The sequence below is a fragment of the Pteropus medius genome, unplaced genomic scaffold (assembly GCF_902729225.1).
Source record: "Pteropus medius unplaced genomic scaffold, Ma_sr-lr_union100, whole genome shotgun sequence".
In the NCBI taxonomy this organism is placed as follows: Eukaryota; Metazoa; Chordata; class Mammalia; order Chiroptera; family Pteropodidae; genus Pteropus; species Pteropus medius.
In genome coordinates this window covers 2,318,843-2,334,471 of record NW_024344371.1, presented here as the reverse complement: position 1 = coordinate 2,334,471, position 15,629 = coordinate 2,318,843, and the positions used below count along the sequence as shown (strand labels likewise).

The 15,629-nt window shown below is 47.3% G+C and overlaps 1 protein-coding gene across 6 annotated transcripts in view; it reads right to left on the bottom strand.

The window, feature by feature from the left end:
• HHAT (hedgehog acyltransferase) overlaps window positions 1-15,629 on the bottom strand; it is a 177,253-nt gene that overhangs the window by 114,014 nt on the left and 47,610 nt on the right. For all 6 annotated transcript variants that reach the window (XM_039870324.1, XM_039870323.1, XM_039870325.1 and 3 more), the window contains 3 exons: window positions 11,251-11,445; window positions 8,845-9,057; window positions 347-518 (listed from right to left, as the gene is read on the bottom strand). In XM_039870324.1, coding sequence (XP_039726258.1) covers window positions 347-518; window positions 8,845-9,057; window positions 11,251-11,445 — 580 coding nt within the window. The remainder of the gene's footprint in view (window positions 1-346; window positions 519-8,844; window positions 9,058-11,250; window positions 11,446-15,629) is intronic.

Below are 15,629 nucleotides of genomic sequence, written 5' to 3'. Positions count from 1 at the left end.
TGCGGGGAAACGCAGTCCGGGAGCTCTTCCTCACAGCAGGGTCTCGGGCCGCCCTGGGCATCTCTTGCCCACCCCCTGTCAGGAGCAGCACTGGCCACACCAGGAAGAGGCAGACCCAGCTACGAAGTAGTCGGATTCCATTATGAAAAGGGATTGCTACCCTGCTTGGTTCCCAGACCTCACAGCCTGGCCCTCACCTCCATCAGCCACCTACACACGCAATGGCTTGGCCACAAGAAGAATAAGGTTTAAAAAAAAAAAAAAAAAAGAGGGTTTGCTCAAGGTGGACTGCACCCCCACCAGCTCTTGAAGCGCGTTCGTCTGAGAGCGGAGTTCCCACAGTTACCTAAGGTCCAGCAGGAGACGGCCCCCAGGAGCGGGGGGCTGCTGTAGATGGCGTGCATGTACATGAGGTGGACCATCAGCTCCGCCAAGCACCAGCCACAGAAGAGGCGGCCCAGCCCCCGGGCGAGGACGGGAAGGCTGAACTTCAGCGGGCCGTGCTCCTGCTGCTGCATCTACAGGGGAACAAAAGTGGTCACTGGGTTGCTCCATGCTTAACGCTTTCAGACAGTCCCCAGGACGATGGCTGTAATAAACTCCCCACGAACATTACCGCTGTATCCACTAAAATAGGGCTGGTTTAACCTGCCTTGGGAACACTCCATGTTCTTGGGTGGAAAAGTCAAGTCTGAGCCTGAAAACTCTGTCCCAGGGTAAGAATAGGGTGGGGTCGACAAGCTAGCCCAGCGCCAAGAGCCAAGACGGGTCCTGCACCCCAGCAACGACCCTGCAGAAACCCAGGAAAACAGCGCCTCCTGCACTCTCCCCCACGACTCTAGGGTCTCTCTGGGCTCAGTCTCAGCCTGCCTGTCTTCAGCCATCACCCACTCACGTCTAAGGCTGTTGAAAACAGGGCTGGGTCAAAAGGGGCACGTGGCAGGCAACAGAAAGGGAGCATGAGAGACGGAGCCTCAGAAGAAGGGGAAAATTCGGTGTGGGCGTGTCATCTCCGTTTAAGTTGTCTTTGAAACAAGGCAGAGGAAACACAAGCAGGGACAGTATGTGGCACGAGGCTCTTCCTTAGCAGGTGGCAGGTACAGGGTACCAGTTAAGAACGCTGACTTCGGAGCCGGACAAAATCGGAATCAGATTCTAGCACAAACCACACCGCTGTGTGAGCCCGAGCAAGTGACTTTCCCTCTCTGAGGCTTGGTTTCCTCATACGCGAAGGGGAAAAAACTGTTGTGATGGTTAAATATCATAGAGTAAATGATGCGCTAAGCACAGCACCTGGCATGTGAAAAGCACTAGGTAACTGGCGGTTAGGATCCGATGGTTATGTGCCTCCCGCTGCACCTTCTTCTCCTTCTTCCCTCCTGCCTGCCGTCCCGGGCGACCAGCCACAGGGCAGAAGTAGACGACAGTTCAGAGCCAGACACCAAAGGTGACAGAGGGAGGTTTTGATTATTCAGAGATATAGACAAACCACCGCATGTATATTTAATACATGGGAACAACACAGACCCCCCAAAAAATTAAAAGTTCTGCCCAAGAGGTCTCACCTCACTGCCTGCTGTTAATGGATGCACAAGAGTTTAAAACACACAGATTCTGAAATGCATAACTATACTACACTATACTACAAAACCTGAAATGAATGCGACTTCAGCCTTACACCACCAGACAAACAGAAAAACAAGAGGGGTGAAGAGGGGTGTGGAGGTTTGCTGAATCTTCCATGGAGGAGACTAGATTGAAGGTCGCCCTGAACTGCAGAGCTGACGTGAATGCATAAAGGACGGAACTGACTCTACAAACGCTAGCTGGCAGAGGCCATGGACTTGATTCAGCATCTGACAACGAGGGCCCAACCCAGGACGTAAAGGAGAAAGGCCCATTCCTGCGGGAAGGGACCCTGTGGGTGCTTCGGCCTCCACTCTCCCCTAACATCAAGGGATGGTGGCAAGCACTGCCCTTGGAGGCGACAAGTGATCTGCATGCCAAGGGGTGGATTTTTATTCCATGTTTACCATATATTCTACCACTTTCTTCACTGCCCTCTTATGGCAAGAAGCCAGACTAAGAAATTCCGTCTGGTGCCATAGCATGATGATCATCTGCACAAACGGAGTCCCCCATTTTGCCATCTGCTTGCTCAGTCACGCCAAGGACAGCTCCTTGGTTTAATTTTTTTTTTTTTAACAGAAATTGATCAAACTAATGGGACTTTCCTTTTTCCTTTGGTTTTCCAAGGTTCCCCCAAGGAAAATATTCGCCCAGCCACACCAACCTGTGTTGTTAAAGCAACAGAAACTGCTTTGAAGGGTTCGCCAGGTCAGCGACGACAAGGCGGGTGCTGGCTGGGAAGGACATCCAAGAAGGAAGCCTGGGCACGCCAGGGATTTGCAGACTTGTACGGATCACAGCTGAGGGCGACTGCGGCTGCACTACATGACCCAACGGCACAAACTGAGGGTGGTTTTCATCTGAATCTTTCCCGCAACCATGCATGCTCTCTCCACCAGACCCTAAACGCCTACATCGACAAGCCATGGACGGCTAAATCTTCAGTGCGGAGATACCTACGTGCCCGATCACTCGTGTCTGTGTTATTTTAATGAGAGGAAAAAGGAAATAACCGAATGTCCAACAGTGGGGGGCTGGAAAGATGCATGAGTGCACCTCAGTATCAGGGAGCCACGAAGACTGTTTCTGTTCAACGTGCATAGCTAACGAAAGGCTGGAAGGACATTCGCCACGCTGGCAACAGTGACCGGAACCTTTGGATGGTAAGAGTTTTAGCTTGTTTTTAACAATTGATTGCTTTTGCGATCAGGGAAAGAGGGGGTAACTTTACGATGTTGTGCAGACTGTGGTCACTCTGCTAGTGAGGCGAGGCCATCTGTTTCTCCTTCCTCCTAACAAAACAGCTAGCTTCAGGGTCAGCCCGGGGAAGCTCGGCATCTGCTGGGAGCCAGTACCTACCCCGTCTTACGCCCCACCCAGACTCCCCCTTACCTTCCCACCTCACTCGCAGATTTTCTTAGCTATATACTGAGTTCCTCCTTGTTAATTCTCCACCCTTTACCAGCTCTCTAAAGCAAATTCACTTTGACCTAATGACCATCAGCAAATGAGGAAACAATTAGAACATAGTGTCCATGGGTCCGTGGAGGCTGGATGAGTTCACACCACTCAGCAGCGAGGCCAAGACACAAGGAGGCCACAACCATTCCTGACAGACAGACAGACAGACCGGCTTTTGTTGGTGCCAGACTCTGGGGGGAAAGCAAGTCTCGCGGCTGAATGTGACACTGGCTTCAAAAGCAGTGTTGACAGAAGACAATCTTTACACCATTGAATGTCTCCAGTTCCCAATAAGCAACTCTGCATGTGGGCTGCAGGCTCCTGAGCATAAGCCAACCACAAGCCCAGGTCCGCTGAAGACCAGGCTGTTATCTGAGGCCTTGGAGGTCACTGCGTGTGCAAACCCACCCAGACAGCAGAGAAGCGGCTGGATGGGAAGTCAGCCTCCCTTGCCAGCAAGCAGGAAAATACCTGATCCACTCACTTCCCAGCTCAGGGATTCACAGTCAAGGTCAGTTCAGAAGCCCTCCTTTCCCTCCCCAGTCGGTGTGAGGTCTAAAATGACACAGATATCTGTAACTAAGAGAAACGAGAGGTGCGTTTTGTGACTGGCTGGCTTCCCAGTAACGACTTCCCTCCTCGGGGCAGAACTTCCCTGCCAGGTTGAAGGAGGCACAGTTACATGTCACCACTGTCCCAGGAGGGTGACTTCCCTCCGCAATGCTCCGTTCTTGACGCTGGGTGTCTTCTCATTCGGGGTGACAGACATGTCGATTCCTTGAATGAACAAGTACACACAGGAGAACAATCCAATTTTTCATTCTATTTGCTTTTACCTAAAAAAGTGGTTATTGGTTTTTCTTTAGAGTCAGCTCATTATTGCAATCTATTTATATCTTCGGTCCAGTTGACTCCCTCTTATTTAAACCATTTGGCATTTGTCCCTTGTCATTCCAGCAGGAAGAAAAGACATGCCATCCACAGCCCACCTAACGAGCAGGATTGCTCTCCTGTCTGCATGCTGGGCAGCTCCTTCGAGATATTCCTAACGCAGGGGCGGCCAGCCCTAACGTCACTGGAATCTGCCAGCAGGGGACTTTTTCAGTCAAGGTACCACTAAAAAAAATAATAATAATTAACTCATCTGCAAAGTGTATTTTAAAACATATTATATTTTAAAACCTCATTTCATGCAAATTGCGTAAAAAGGAATAGCGGAGCCTTTTAAAGATATTCTGACGATTAAAGATGACAGTTCTCAAAGAGAAAAGGTTCTTTGCCTTCGCACACTAATAATACGTGTGTTTGAGAACACCAAATGAAAGGCTTCCCCAGAGCCAACTGTTCGACTGTGCCACCTCTGCTCCCACCTCTGCATTTGGGTCAAGGACGTTAGCGTCAGCGGCTTATGCCGTTGTGGTGGGGGAGTCCGTGGTCACAGACTGCGCCTGTCCTCCCGGCAGGCCCGGCCTGACCAGACCCTCGCGGCCCCACCCCGGCATCCAGACCAAGGCCGGTGGTCTCCAGCAGCCTCTGCCGGAGCAGCCGGCGGGGCGTGCAGTTGGTGTCACTGCCACAGGGCTGGGGCCTGGTCTGGCCAGGTCGGGCCTCCAGTCCACACGTCCCCCGGGCCTTGCTGCATCTTCTGACCCCGCGGGCTCGCCCTGTCACTCCCTGTCACTCCCTGCACCCCGACCTGCATTCTAATGGCCTCTCCATGCCCCCACGGGGCCATCTGTGCAGTGGTAGGAACGGCAGTACCGCTCTCCCGGGGTTGCTGTGAGGACGACGTGAGTTAGAACAGGTAAAACCTGGCTCCAAGCAAGTGCTCAGCCAGGATTACTTGTTACAATTCGTATTATTCCAGGTGCTCTCTAGAACCAGAGTCCCCCGACCCTGAGTGGGTAGTCTCGGTCACAGACGACCTGCCAGGCTCTCACCAGCACTAGCCACTCGGGGGCTGGGCCCTCCCCTGTACCTGCAGCAACCGCCTGGGCCTCTGGTCGGAAGACATGGAGCCAGCACGCCGGCCTCTTCTGAGACCGAGGATGGCCATTACCCAGAATCCCCTGCTCCTATGCCCACCTACCAGACTGGACACCCAGGGTCTCAGTTCTGGCCTAAACTCACCCCAGAACTGCCACACGCTTTTGGCTAAAGATAACAACAATAACAGTAACGGCTAACGCTTCGTATTGTTTATGTGCCAAGCCACGATACCTGTACAAAAATCACTCAAATTTCCTAACAATCCTGGGATGAAGTACTATTATTCTTCCCATCGCACTAATAAGGACACTGACTCACAAATGAGGTAACTCATCAAACGCTCTCCAGCCAAAGCAGAGCAGGGATTCAAACCCCGTGACAGGAGAGTTAGGCCCCTGAGTCCTGCTTTTAAACACGTCCAAGTTCCCTGATTGAGCCCCGCTCTTCTCCTTGGGGTGAGAGCACAGCACCCCACGAGGAAAAGTCCCTGGTCCCACCGCCTCGGCTCACTGGCCTCCCCTTACCAGCCCTCCACTGCACAGGTTGACCTTTAGGAGTAGGATGCCGTGGCCGAGTCTCCAAGCCAGGCAAATAAACAGCACGTCCTGCCTTTCCCTGTGCCCCCTACCCCCCCCCAGCCTCACCCCGGCTCAGTATCTGAGTCACACAGAACCACAGAAGGAAAGAACACAGGGCCCACATTCCTGAAACTCCAACCGCCACCAGAAATGGTCCTCAGGCTAAAGCACTGAGGCCTTTTAACAGGCAAAATGCTACCCGTTCTCGATAGATGTGCCTCACTTTATAGAGGACACCTCTTCTTTACTTCTCTCGTCTTGTGTGTACTGTATATTTACATGCTAAAAAAAAAAATGGGTGAAAGATACAGTCTCCCTGGGGTGCGCCTAACACCAGTAATCTTAGCAATTGGAGTGTGCTGATTCCCAACTGGCCGCTGCTTTTCCCCCAAGCGCGGGTCAGTTCCCACGTGGGGCTCTGCTGCCCCCTGGTGGCACAGCCTCATTCTGCGGCTCTGCGCAGTTTCTAAGCACCGACCTAATATTGAACTGGGGGGTAAGGTATTATTTCAATAATTTTCAATATTACTAATATTGAAAATATTACTAATTTCAATATTACTAATCCTTTTGTCTGAAGGCATTTATTCATTCACTCAAGCATTCATTGAGAGCAAACCCTGCTTACAAGCTCTTCCAGTTGGCTTTCTTCTTCCCCTTCCCAGGCCTCTCTGAAGGAATCCTCCCTCTACCAGATTAGCTTCCGAGTTTAACTGCTCCCCTTTTTGACCCATTTTTCTCAGAAGAGGTAAGTGCCCCAGAGGCACACTTGGCAACTGCAGACACCTCCTGGCTGTTTTGCCGTTTGCTCTGTAGCTTACTAAACATTCTATCTTCTCTAGACCGACTTTTCTATGAATCTTCGCAGGCTGGAGAGAAAAGTTTCAATTTGCCTTTCCAAGTTCCCTGCTTTCAGCAATTGCTACCATCTAGAAAGGGACAAAAAAGAGAGAGAGAGAAGACACAGATACAACCCAGTCCCCATTCCTGAGTCCTGCTTCTCTTCCCCAGACCAAACCTCAAGAGAAAGGGTGCCCTTGGCTAAGAGTTCAGGTGATCAATAATCTCAAAGCTCGCCTCTGTGTAACCCACAGGAAACCCTGGCAGGGGCCTCCCCAGTTCCTGCTAGCCCTACAGGACACAATTTGAAAGGAGAAGAGAAAGAAAAAGAATGATGATTTACATAATAAAGCACAGAACCCACAGGGCAGAGCTCCTCAATGTAAGAGGCAGTTAGGAAAATAATCTGTTTCCTCTTAATGGATTTAGTCAGTGTTTCTCTGAGAATTACTACCTGTCTTCCAGAGAGGTGGGTGTGGGTGTGTGTGGATGTTTAGTCCAAAAGTTATTGGCTGGAATGTCGGGAAAAATTCAAAATTTACAATGGCGAAGAGATTTTAAGAGACAACGTGAAGAGCCTGAACCCACCCTACACTGTGCCTGTCCCCACTACCGCCCCGTCCCCCCACTCTTCCTCCAGCAAGTGTCAGAATCACCCGGAGGCCCGTGAAACCACATGGCTGGGCCCCGCCCCCCAGTTTCTAATTCAGTAGGTCGGAGAGGGGCTTGAGAATCTGCATTTCTAAGAAGTTCCCAGGTGATGCCCAAGCAGCTGGTGCAGCCCACACGTGGAGAACCACTGAGTTAGAAGATCGGCTGACATCACTAAACGCCTCTGTCCTCTGACATCAAACAATTTGAAACATAATTTTCAAACACAGATTTAAAATTACTTCTGGACAAAAGAATGACCCTGTGCAACCCGAACTGAGGTTAGCATGCGAAAACACACGCCATGCATACACCTGCCTAGAACACCACTTTGCAGGCGGGGTGGTTACACAATTTAACTGGCAATTTTAAAACATGACATTATTGCTGCAATGCAGAAATATACTTTCGAGTACAAAGCAAAATTTAGTGGAAATTTTAAGACAGAATTAAGGGATTTCTAAGAACCCTCCAACTTGTCCAGGGTCACTAATCTTTTGTGTTGCCTGTAGAAATGTGCCTCTCTGTGTGTCCGTGTCTGTGTATGTGTGTGTGCTTGCACGGGTGTACATGTGTGATCTGTGCATGCATGTGTTTCCACGTGTGTACTGTGTACATGTGTGTGCTGTGTCCATGTGTGTCTTTGCTTCCACATGTGTGTACTGTGTGCATGTGTGTGTCTGCACACATGTGTACTGTGATCTGTGCATACATATGTGCTTCCAAATGTGTATCATGTATCCATGTGTATGGCGTAGTCTCCACATGTGTACTGTGTGCACGTGTGTGTGTGTATGTGTGTGAGGTGTGAGCCTGCACATGTGTGTGGTATGTGCATGTGATCTGTGTGTGCATATGCTTCCGTGTGTGCTGTGTGCATGTGTGATGTGTGTGTACATGTGTGTGCTGCGTGTGCATGCATGCATGTTATTATTCTCACTTCCATCAGGATTGTCTTGTTTTGGTGGTGGGTGGCAGAAACGTCCCTTGAGAAACCCTGTCTTAGGTGTTATCAGTTACCAACACCTTAAGTAACTCTCTAAACATGTTCCATGAGACTAGCTGTGGCACGCCTCACTTTCCCTTCTCAGGAGGAGGGAAAGTGAGGCGGGAATGATGGAGGTAGCTTGATGTGAGCTTCAACAAGGCTGCCGTCCGGAGAGGGCAGGCAGGGTCCTGGGCAGAAACAGACTCCCAGACCCGAAACACACTGCTGCCTTCCGACTCACCGACTCCATCGCTTTCCCATCCCAGGTCGCCCCGAACGACTCCTAAGCTACGGCAATTTGTGAAAATAAAAGGGAAGTACGATTTGCCAACTGACAGCTAAGACAGTTTCTCTTTCTACTTTTCAAGTGGCATGTGAGAACCCTGGGCCTTCCCTGCCGTGGGCACCCTCCCCACAAGTTCCTCACTGCGCCCAGTCATTAACCCTGGTTGCCACATCCACCAAGAATCAGGGTCAGGCGCCTAGAGCTAATATGCACGTGTACAGGTCACCTGTTATTTTGAAGATTGATTTTCCTGAAGTATTTGATTTATTATGTAAAAAAAGAAACCAAGACAATATTATGTGTCTTAAATTTGTGGGCAACCCCTGAATGAAAAGACTGAGGAGTCACGTGGATGACCACAGCAACAAGGACAGGGGCTTAACAATCTACAGAACACCAATCGAATCCCCAACGGTCCCTACCTGTCTGATGAACTCCCGGAAGCCGAGGATGGGCCCGTTGTGGAAGACCGGGTAATAGAAGACATAGGCCAGCATCCAGGGAAAGGAGAAGGTGCCCCCAGCGGGCAGCCGCTGCCAGCAGAACTCGAGGCTGAAGCTGGTGTAGTACAGGCAGCGAACGGTCAGCGTGAACTGCAGCAAGTAGTACTCGTTTTCTGTCTTGTACCACCCTCTCTGCAAAGTCACCAGGAGAGAACAGCCTGTGAGTGCCAAGGAAGGACATCATCCCTTCTCATGGGAAGGACAGTTCTTCCACAGGAAGAGCAGCTGGATCATAAAGGGAGTGGAGACCCACTGAACGGCAGTGGAGCTCCTAGGTAATCAAAACAAGCAGATCATGAGCAATGGGCAGAAGAGAGGCTCTGACGTTGACCAACAACTTAGCATGAAGTCTGAGGCAACGCAGTGACTATATTCCTGAATATGCACCTGTCAGACGCATCCGGTGAGTGACATGGAGATTAGCCACAACCAGGGGACACCTGGACAGCTCCTCCAACAATTCTGAAGACAAAGAGAGGCTTATAAATGTCACATGAGATTTCTGTCTTCAACATACTTTTCTTTTGCTCTTCGGTTATTAATTTGAGTCCATATGGAGTTGAGGAGTATTTGCCAAATAAGCTTTAGAGACACATAGTCCAAAAATAGTCCTCTACCCTCAATGCATCTAAATTCCCATATAGGAGATAGGTATGTAAAAATGTAATTACAATGAAGTACAAAATAAGAACTAACGAGCATGTACAAAAATATGTACGGAAATGAAGACTAGGCGGAAATGTGATAAAATGTTAATATTCGAGGAGAGTAAAATTATGAATCGTTCTATACTCTTTATATTTTTCTATATTTTCTATAATACATATGTATTGCTTTTTCAGTAGGAAAAACAATTTATGGAAATACAGACAAGATACAGAATTTATAGAAAATAGAATAGTATTCTCTATTTAGAAATTTTCTATGTAGAAAATTTAGTAGTTAATTTGATCTATGAGGGTCATTTAAGGCTTTATACTGAAAAATTAAGCACTGAACAGAGTTTCTGGTCCAAGTCCAGGGACTCAGCAGCCACCAGGAAAGACCAGGAGAACTGAATGTGCAGAAGCATGGGAACCCAGCGCAGCCAGCTGCTGGCCATCCACTCCCCACCTTCAGACCCCCACTCTGCAAATTAAGTGGAATATTTATTCAGCACCAACCCCATAACCGATGCTAACTGACCCAACACAAATGATAAATAAAGCCAGAGTCTGTTCTGTTCATTTGCCATGTCCCTAAGAAGTTAGGAGTGTATCTGTTCTTACTTTTATTGCAAATCTACTTTAAGCACCCTTATATTTAAATGATCCCCTAGTTAATCATTCTGGGAAATTAAGTATATTTTTGTGAAGATGGAGCTGCTACCTTACTTATTCTCATAAGTCCAGATTTTGACACATGTGCTTAAAGTATCTGACCCAGTCCATTGGTGAGAGTGAAGAAAAATTATGATAGCCTAATACAGTAAAAAAAAAAAAAAAAAAAATTCTTGCATTTTCAACACGCTACATTTTTACAAAATTGCTTAACAAATATTGTTAGGTGCTCAGAACAACTCCACGAGGAAGGCAGAGCAGCTATTACTCCCATTTTCCAAATGACATAACTGAGACGCAGAGGTTAAATGACGGCCTCCACTCCCAAGAGCAGGAAAGACCGTGAACAGAAGAGACTGCAAACCAGCCCATCCACTGCTTGAATTTTCCCGTCATGTTATTTCCCATGACGGTGCCATTGCAGGGCACACCACTTCCAAGTGCCATCAGTTGAATCAGTGAATGAGGGAACAAATGAATGAACGAATAAACACAAATAAAGACACCACAGGAGTTCCAGTTCCACAGTGATTTAGGAATGAATATCGAAAACTCCCCAAGATTGTCTGTGCACAGAAATACCTTCCTTATCCGTCTCAGGGGCTACTGTGGGGATCCCGTGAGATAAGGAATGCGAGAGTCCCCTATAAATTGTACTGCACTCTGCAGATCACTTTTTATCTAATGCATAGGGAACTATTGCTCTCTTTTCCCTTCGTTCCTGACCCGCTGTTCCTATGACATGCACCACCATCCATGCTTACCCAAACTGGGAGAAAAGGTAGAGGGTTAGCCCTGTGCAACCTCAGAGAGTTAAGACAGATACAAAGTACACAACCGCAGAATGCAATACCAGAGTTCGCATGCACCAACCCACTACGGCCACTAGGAGGACCCCCACCGCAGTTCTACAATTGACTGTTCCCTGAAAACAAAGGTACCCGCCCGGAAGGGGCCACCGCCAAAGGGACCTTCTCCTTCCCAGTGGTAAAATGGAGACACTTACCTTAATTTCTTCCACATCTTGCAGCCTCAGTGTGGAGAGCAGGAAGAGCGAACAGAGCCATGATAGGAACAACGACCGGAACTGGGCTACGCAGAAGGAGATGAGGGTGTGGAGAAAAATCGTGGCCGTTCCTGGGATCCCCAGCACACACCAGCAGGCCCACATTCCATAGGCCGTGAGGATCCAGGGTCTGTGCTGCAGGTGGGATGGGGCGGGGCGAGGGCACCCAGTGAGACACGCAAAGTTGGGGCGAGGGAGGAAAAAAGAGCAGGGTGAGCTAACGGGCATTGTGAGAAGATAATACCCAGTGACCCATTAACCAAACTGTTCTCACTGCCCTGAGGAGTTAGTGCAGTCTAAACAGGATTCAGAGGGACCTTCTAGAGCCATGGGAGGCTACCCCCCAGGTCCCAGAACCCCACCAGATCTACCCAGAAGCAGGAGTCACTTTCCTGCCTTCACCCAAAGCTACCCGGACCACATGATCCCACAATAAGATATATAATTGACTTTTCGAGAGACACTATGGAAGCCAGCCTACAGTTGGAAAAACTGCCACCCTGGAATCCTACCTCATGCATACGCTATCTTGCAAAAGCGAAGGTGAAAGAAAGTATGGGTACACATTTCTCAGGAGTTACCGAAAAAACTGGGCCATCCAAACCACAAAAGGCTTTCTGAAGTCTAACCCAGAAATTTAAAATTAAACATCTAATTACATATTTTACATATTGTTTAGCATATTGTTTACAGTCAAATTTATATCACAGAAAAGTGTATCTTGCCTCCTTTATGTGATATGAAGCCTTTGCATAGTCAATGTCATTGAAACATTTAGTCCCATTTTAGGAGAACCAGAGTATCTAATTAATTATCAAGTTTTATAGTGCTTCATGTTGAATAACTAAATAGAAAAATTAACATGTCTTTGCTTTTGTGATATACTCTTGGCCATATCCGGCTGGTAAATCCTTACTTAAAAATCACAAAAATGCTTTAACATTGTTTGAGAGACAACATAGCATAGGGGTTTAATGACTCAAGCTTCGAAGTCCAAGTGCCTAAATAAATCCTTGTGTCGCCACTAAGTAGCTGTGCGACCTAGGCTGGTTCCCTAACCTCTCGGTGCCTCAGTTTTTTAGGCCAGTATCTACTTCAGGACATTGCGAGGGCTGAGTGAGCAAATGCTCCCGCAGTGTCTGCATACACAGTGGGGACATTAGAAATACTAGTTGTTATTCCTGCAGAAAAACATGATGTGTCTTTTCAGCTCACATTTAAAAATATGGTTTCCAGGAATATACCAAGTTGAAAGTGGGGACTGCTTGAATTTAGGTCTTTTTGTAAAAACAAAAAGATTTCTTTAAGGGAAAGGCAGATGTGGACTACAAATTGAAAATCCTATCCTTTCATGCTAATTCTTCCAAAATATTGCCGAAGTACAATTTTTCCCAAACTTATACTCTAGCTCAAGAGAGAACATTTTAAATGAGTGACTACGTCAGCCACTTTTAAGTTCCAAGAAAATCAGAGAAATCTGCGGTTCATTTTTACTATTTTTCCATCCTACTACCCACGGAAAACAGCCACATAAATTTGCTTCAAAATTTCCCCCAAACACTCACCTCTGGGCAGAGTGCAATTATAAGGAACAAGGTCGCCAAAGGCTATTTTAAGAAGTAGTTATAACAAATGAGGAAAAAAAGGTTCTTTTTCAACATGACCTACAGCATTTACTACTTGGAATTCTTTCCCATGCTACATACATATACACAGCCACATTTTATTAAGTGCTATCTGATCCATTTGAAAAAAGCCTCTTTTCTGGGATTCATTTGGGAACTTAACCACAGACTTAAGCTGCTTCAACTTGGAAAAGCTGAACGAATCTTCAGGAAATACTTAACAGTGCTGTGAACAATGTACAAAAATCAGCTATAAAAAACCATTATATAAATTACAACCTCACTAAAATAGTGATTTTCATACTTAGTCTATAAAAATGCGATTAGAATCCCATCGCAAAACACCATTAAAATCCTGATAGAGCCTGAATAGCCTTCCATTCCTCATTGCAAAAAATCACACAGTGTGGAGTCTTTGGGATTCGCTTTTTTCACTCAGCATAATTCCCTGGAGATACATCCAAGTTTCTGCAGGTACCAAAGGTTTACTCCCTCTTACTGCTGTGTAGTATTCCATGACGTGGATGTACCACAGTTCATTTAACCATTCACCTGTTGGAGGACATCTGGGCTGTTTCCAGCATTTGGCTATCATGAATAAAACTAATGTGAACATAGGTGTACAGGTTTTGTATAAAAATAAGTTTTCATTTCTCTGGGGTAAATGCCCAAGCATGCACTTGCTCGATGCACGGTAGTTGCACGTTTAGTTCTGTAAGAAGCTGCCAAACAGTTTTCCAGAGTGTTGACAGCATATTCCCACCAGCAACGAGTGAACGATCCAGTTTATCACATCCTCACCAGCATCTGGTGTTGTTTCTGTTTCAGCTTGTGGGGAGCCATTCTTGTGGGTGTGCTGTGGTATCTCACTGGGGCTTTAATTTGCATTCACGGTGCTCTTTTAAAGGGTCTCAAAGTGTGAGAAACCTGAAGCTTGAGAATAAGATGGGTTGAGTGAACTTTGCTGGGGCACCGGTGGATGCCAGCCCATCGGAACCATCCTGACCCCATTAACTTTCTTTATTTCAGGCTCTTAGGTTTCCGATAGAAGACAAAAAGGAAGGCAGGGGAAGTGGGGACCCTTTTTAAAAATCTAACAAAGAGTAAGAAAAAAATCTACTCTATTTTTGTGGCAGTAGCAACAAATGCTTAGTAGACTAAGAATACTGTGGCCTTTCCGGTGGGGCACGGTGCTCACTGCCCCAGACTGAATTAGGTGGGCAGCCTTGCCCTCTGCAGCCACTGCTCCTTGTGTTTGCACTGAGCCATTTCTCAAATGAGGGGTGGGGGTAACTGACTCTTTATTTGGTAGCCTCCCGCAGCAGGCTAACATCCTGTCCTGTTCATATTACAACAACATAGGCCCAGAATCTAACAAGATACCTAGGATATAGCAAGCGTTTCATAAATATCAGATGGATAGATGGTTGGAATAGATGGATGGATGGATGGATGGATGGATGGGTGGGTGGGTGGGTGGATGGATGGATGGATGGATGGATGGAATGGATGGATGGATAGGAGGTGGGTAGATTGGACGTGTGGATGGGTGGATAAATGGATATGCTTCTCCAAGTCTTAAGATTTAACCTGATAGTATGACTAAGAAGTAACAAGAAATTAGCACCAAAATTTCGGGATGTTTAGTCCACTAACTTGAAATCCTGCAGTTTTCCAAAGTCTCTGCTTGTGCCACTTAACCCCTTATTAATGAAAGCTACTTTGCCAGTTCAGATGAAACAGAAGGGAGTCATTTCACATCTCACTGCCTGCTGCCTGTTTTCCACTCACACGGCTCTTTTATGTTGGGGAAAATCTCAAACAGTTTGCAACTGACAAGGCACAGGCACCAATCTATGAAAGCAGACCCCAGTGATAGAACCCGCCACCCATCGCCCCAGTGAAGTCTTCTGGGTGACAAACCGATTGAGCTGGCATGTTTCCAAGGCTGAAATCAGCACCCCTGAAGAAAGACCATGGACTTGCCCTTCTTTCTTTTGCAAATCTATACTCTTCAAATTTTCTTCTTAAGGAGTCTGGACCCGGCCACAGGGAGGACTAGGGGACAGTGCCCTCTCTCACACCACCTCCACTTTACCTTGTTCCAGGCTGTCGGCAGAGTGATAATAGGATGTCCCTGAGTGGCTTCCCTCACTAGCCTTTCTCTGTAGGAGGAGAGAACGTGTAAAGCCTTGCTAAGGGCTCCTGTTGGCAACTGTACCAGACTCAGTACACCTGCCTGAAAATCACTCAATGAGGCATTGTCTGAGAAATAAATAAAAGGAGTTGATCAATAATCTTTATGCATGACATAACTTATTACATACTACATAATCAATTGCAAATATGCAAATACTACTGAAAAGTAGATATATATATCTCCCTAAAAAACAGGAAAAAAGCAAAACCACCCCAGAACCTAAATAACTGTATTCTAGCCCACTTTTCCTGGGAGCAAAGGCCGGTGGACCCCTCCAAAGCAAACTTCTTCACTCCCTAGACATGCACCGATGGAGGGGAAAGACTCTGGTTCCAGGAAAACCACTAGTGCATGAGATTCCTACTAGGTGTGTGGTTTCGGTAACACGCTCTCCAGAGGTCAGTTTACTCATCTCAGCCAACAGCACAGGACCAATGTTTTTCCATCCTGTGGTCAATGAGCTGAAATCAGAATCCCTGAGGAAAGACCGTGGG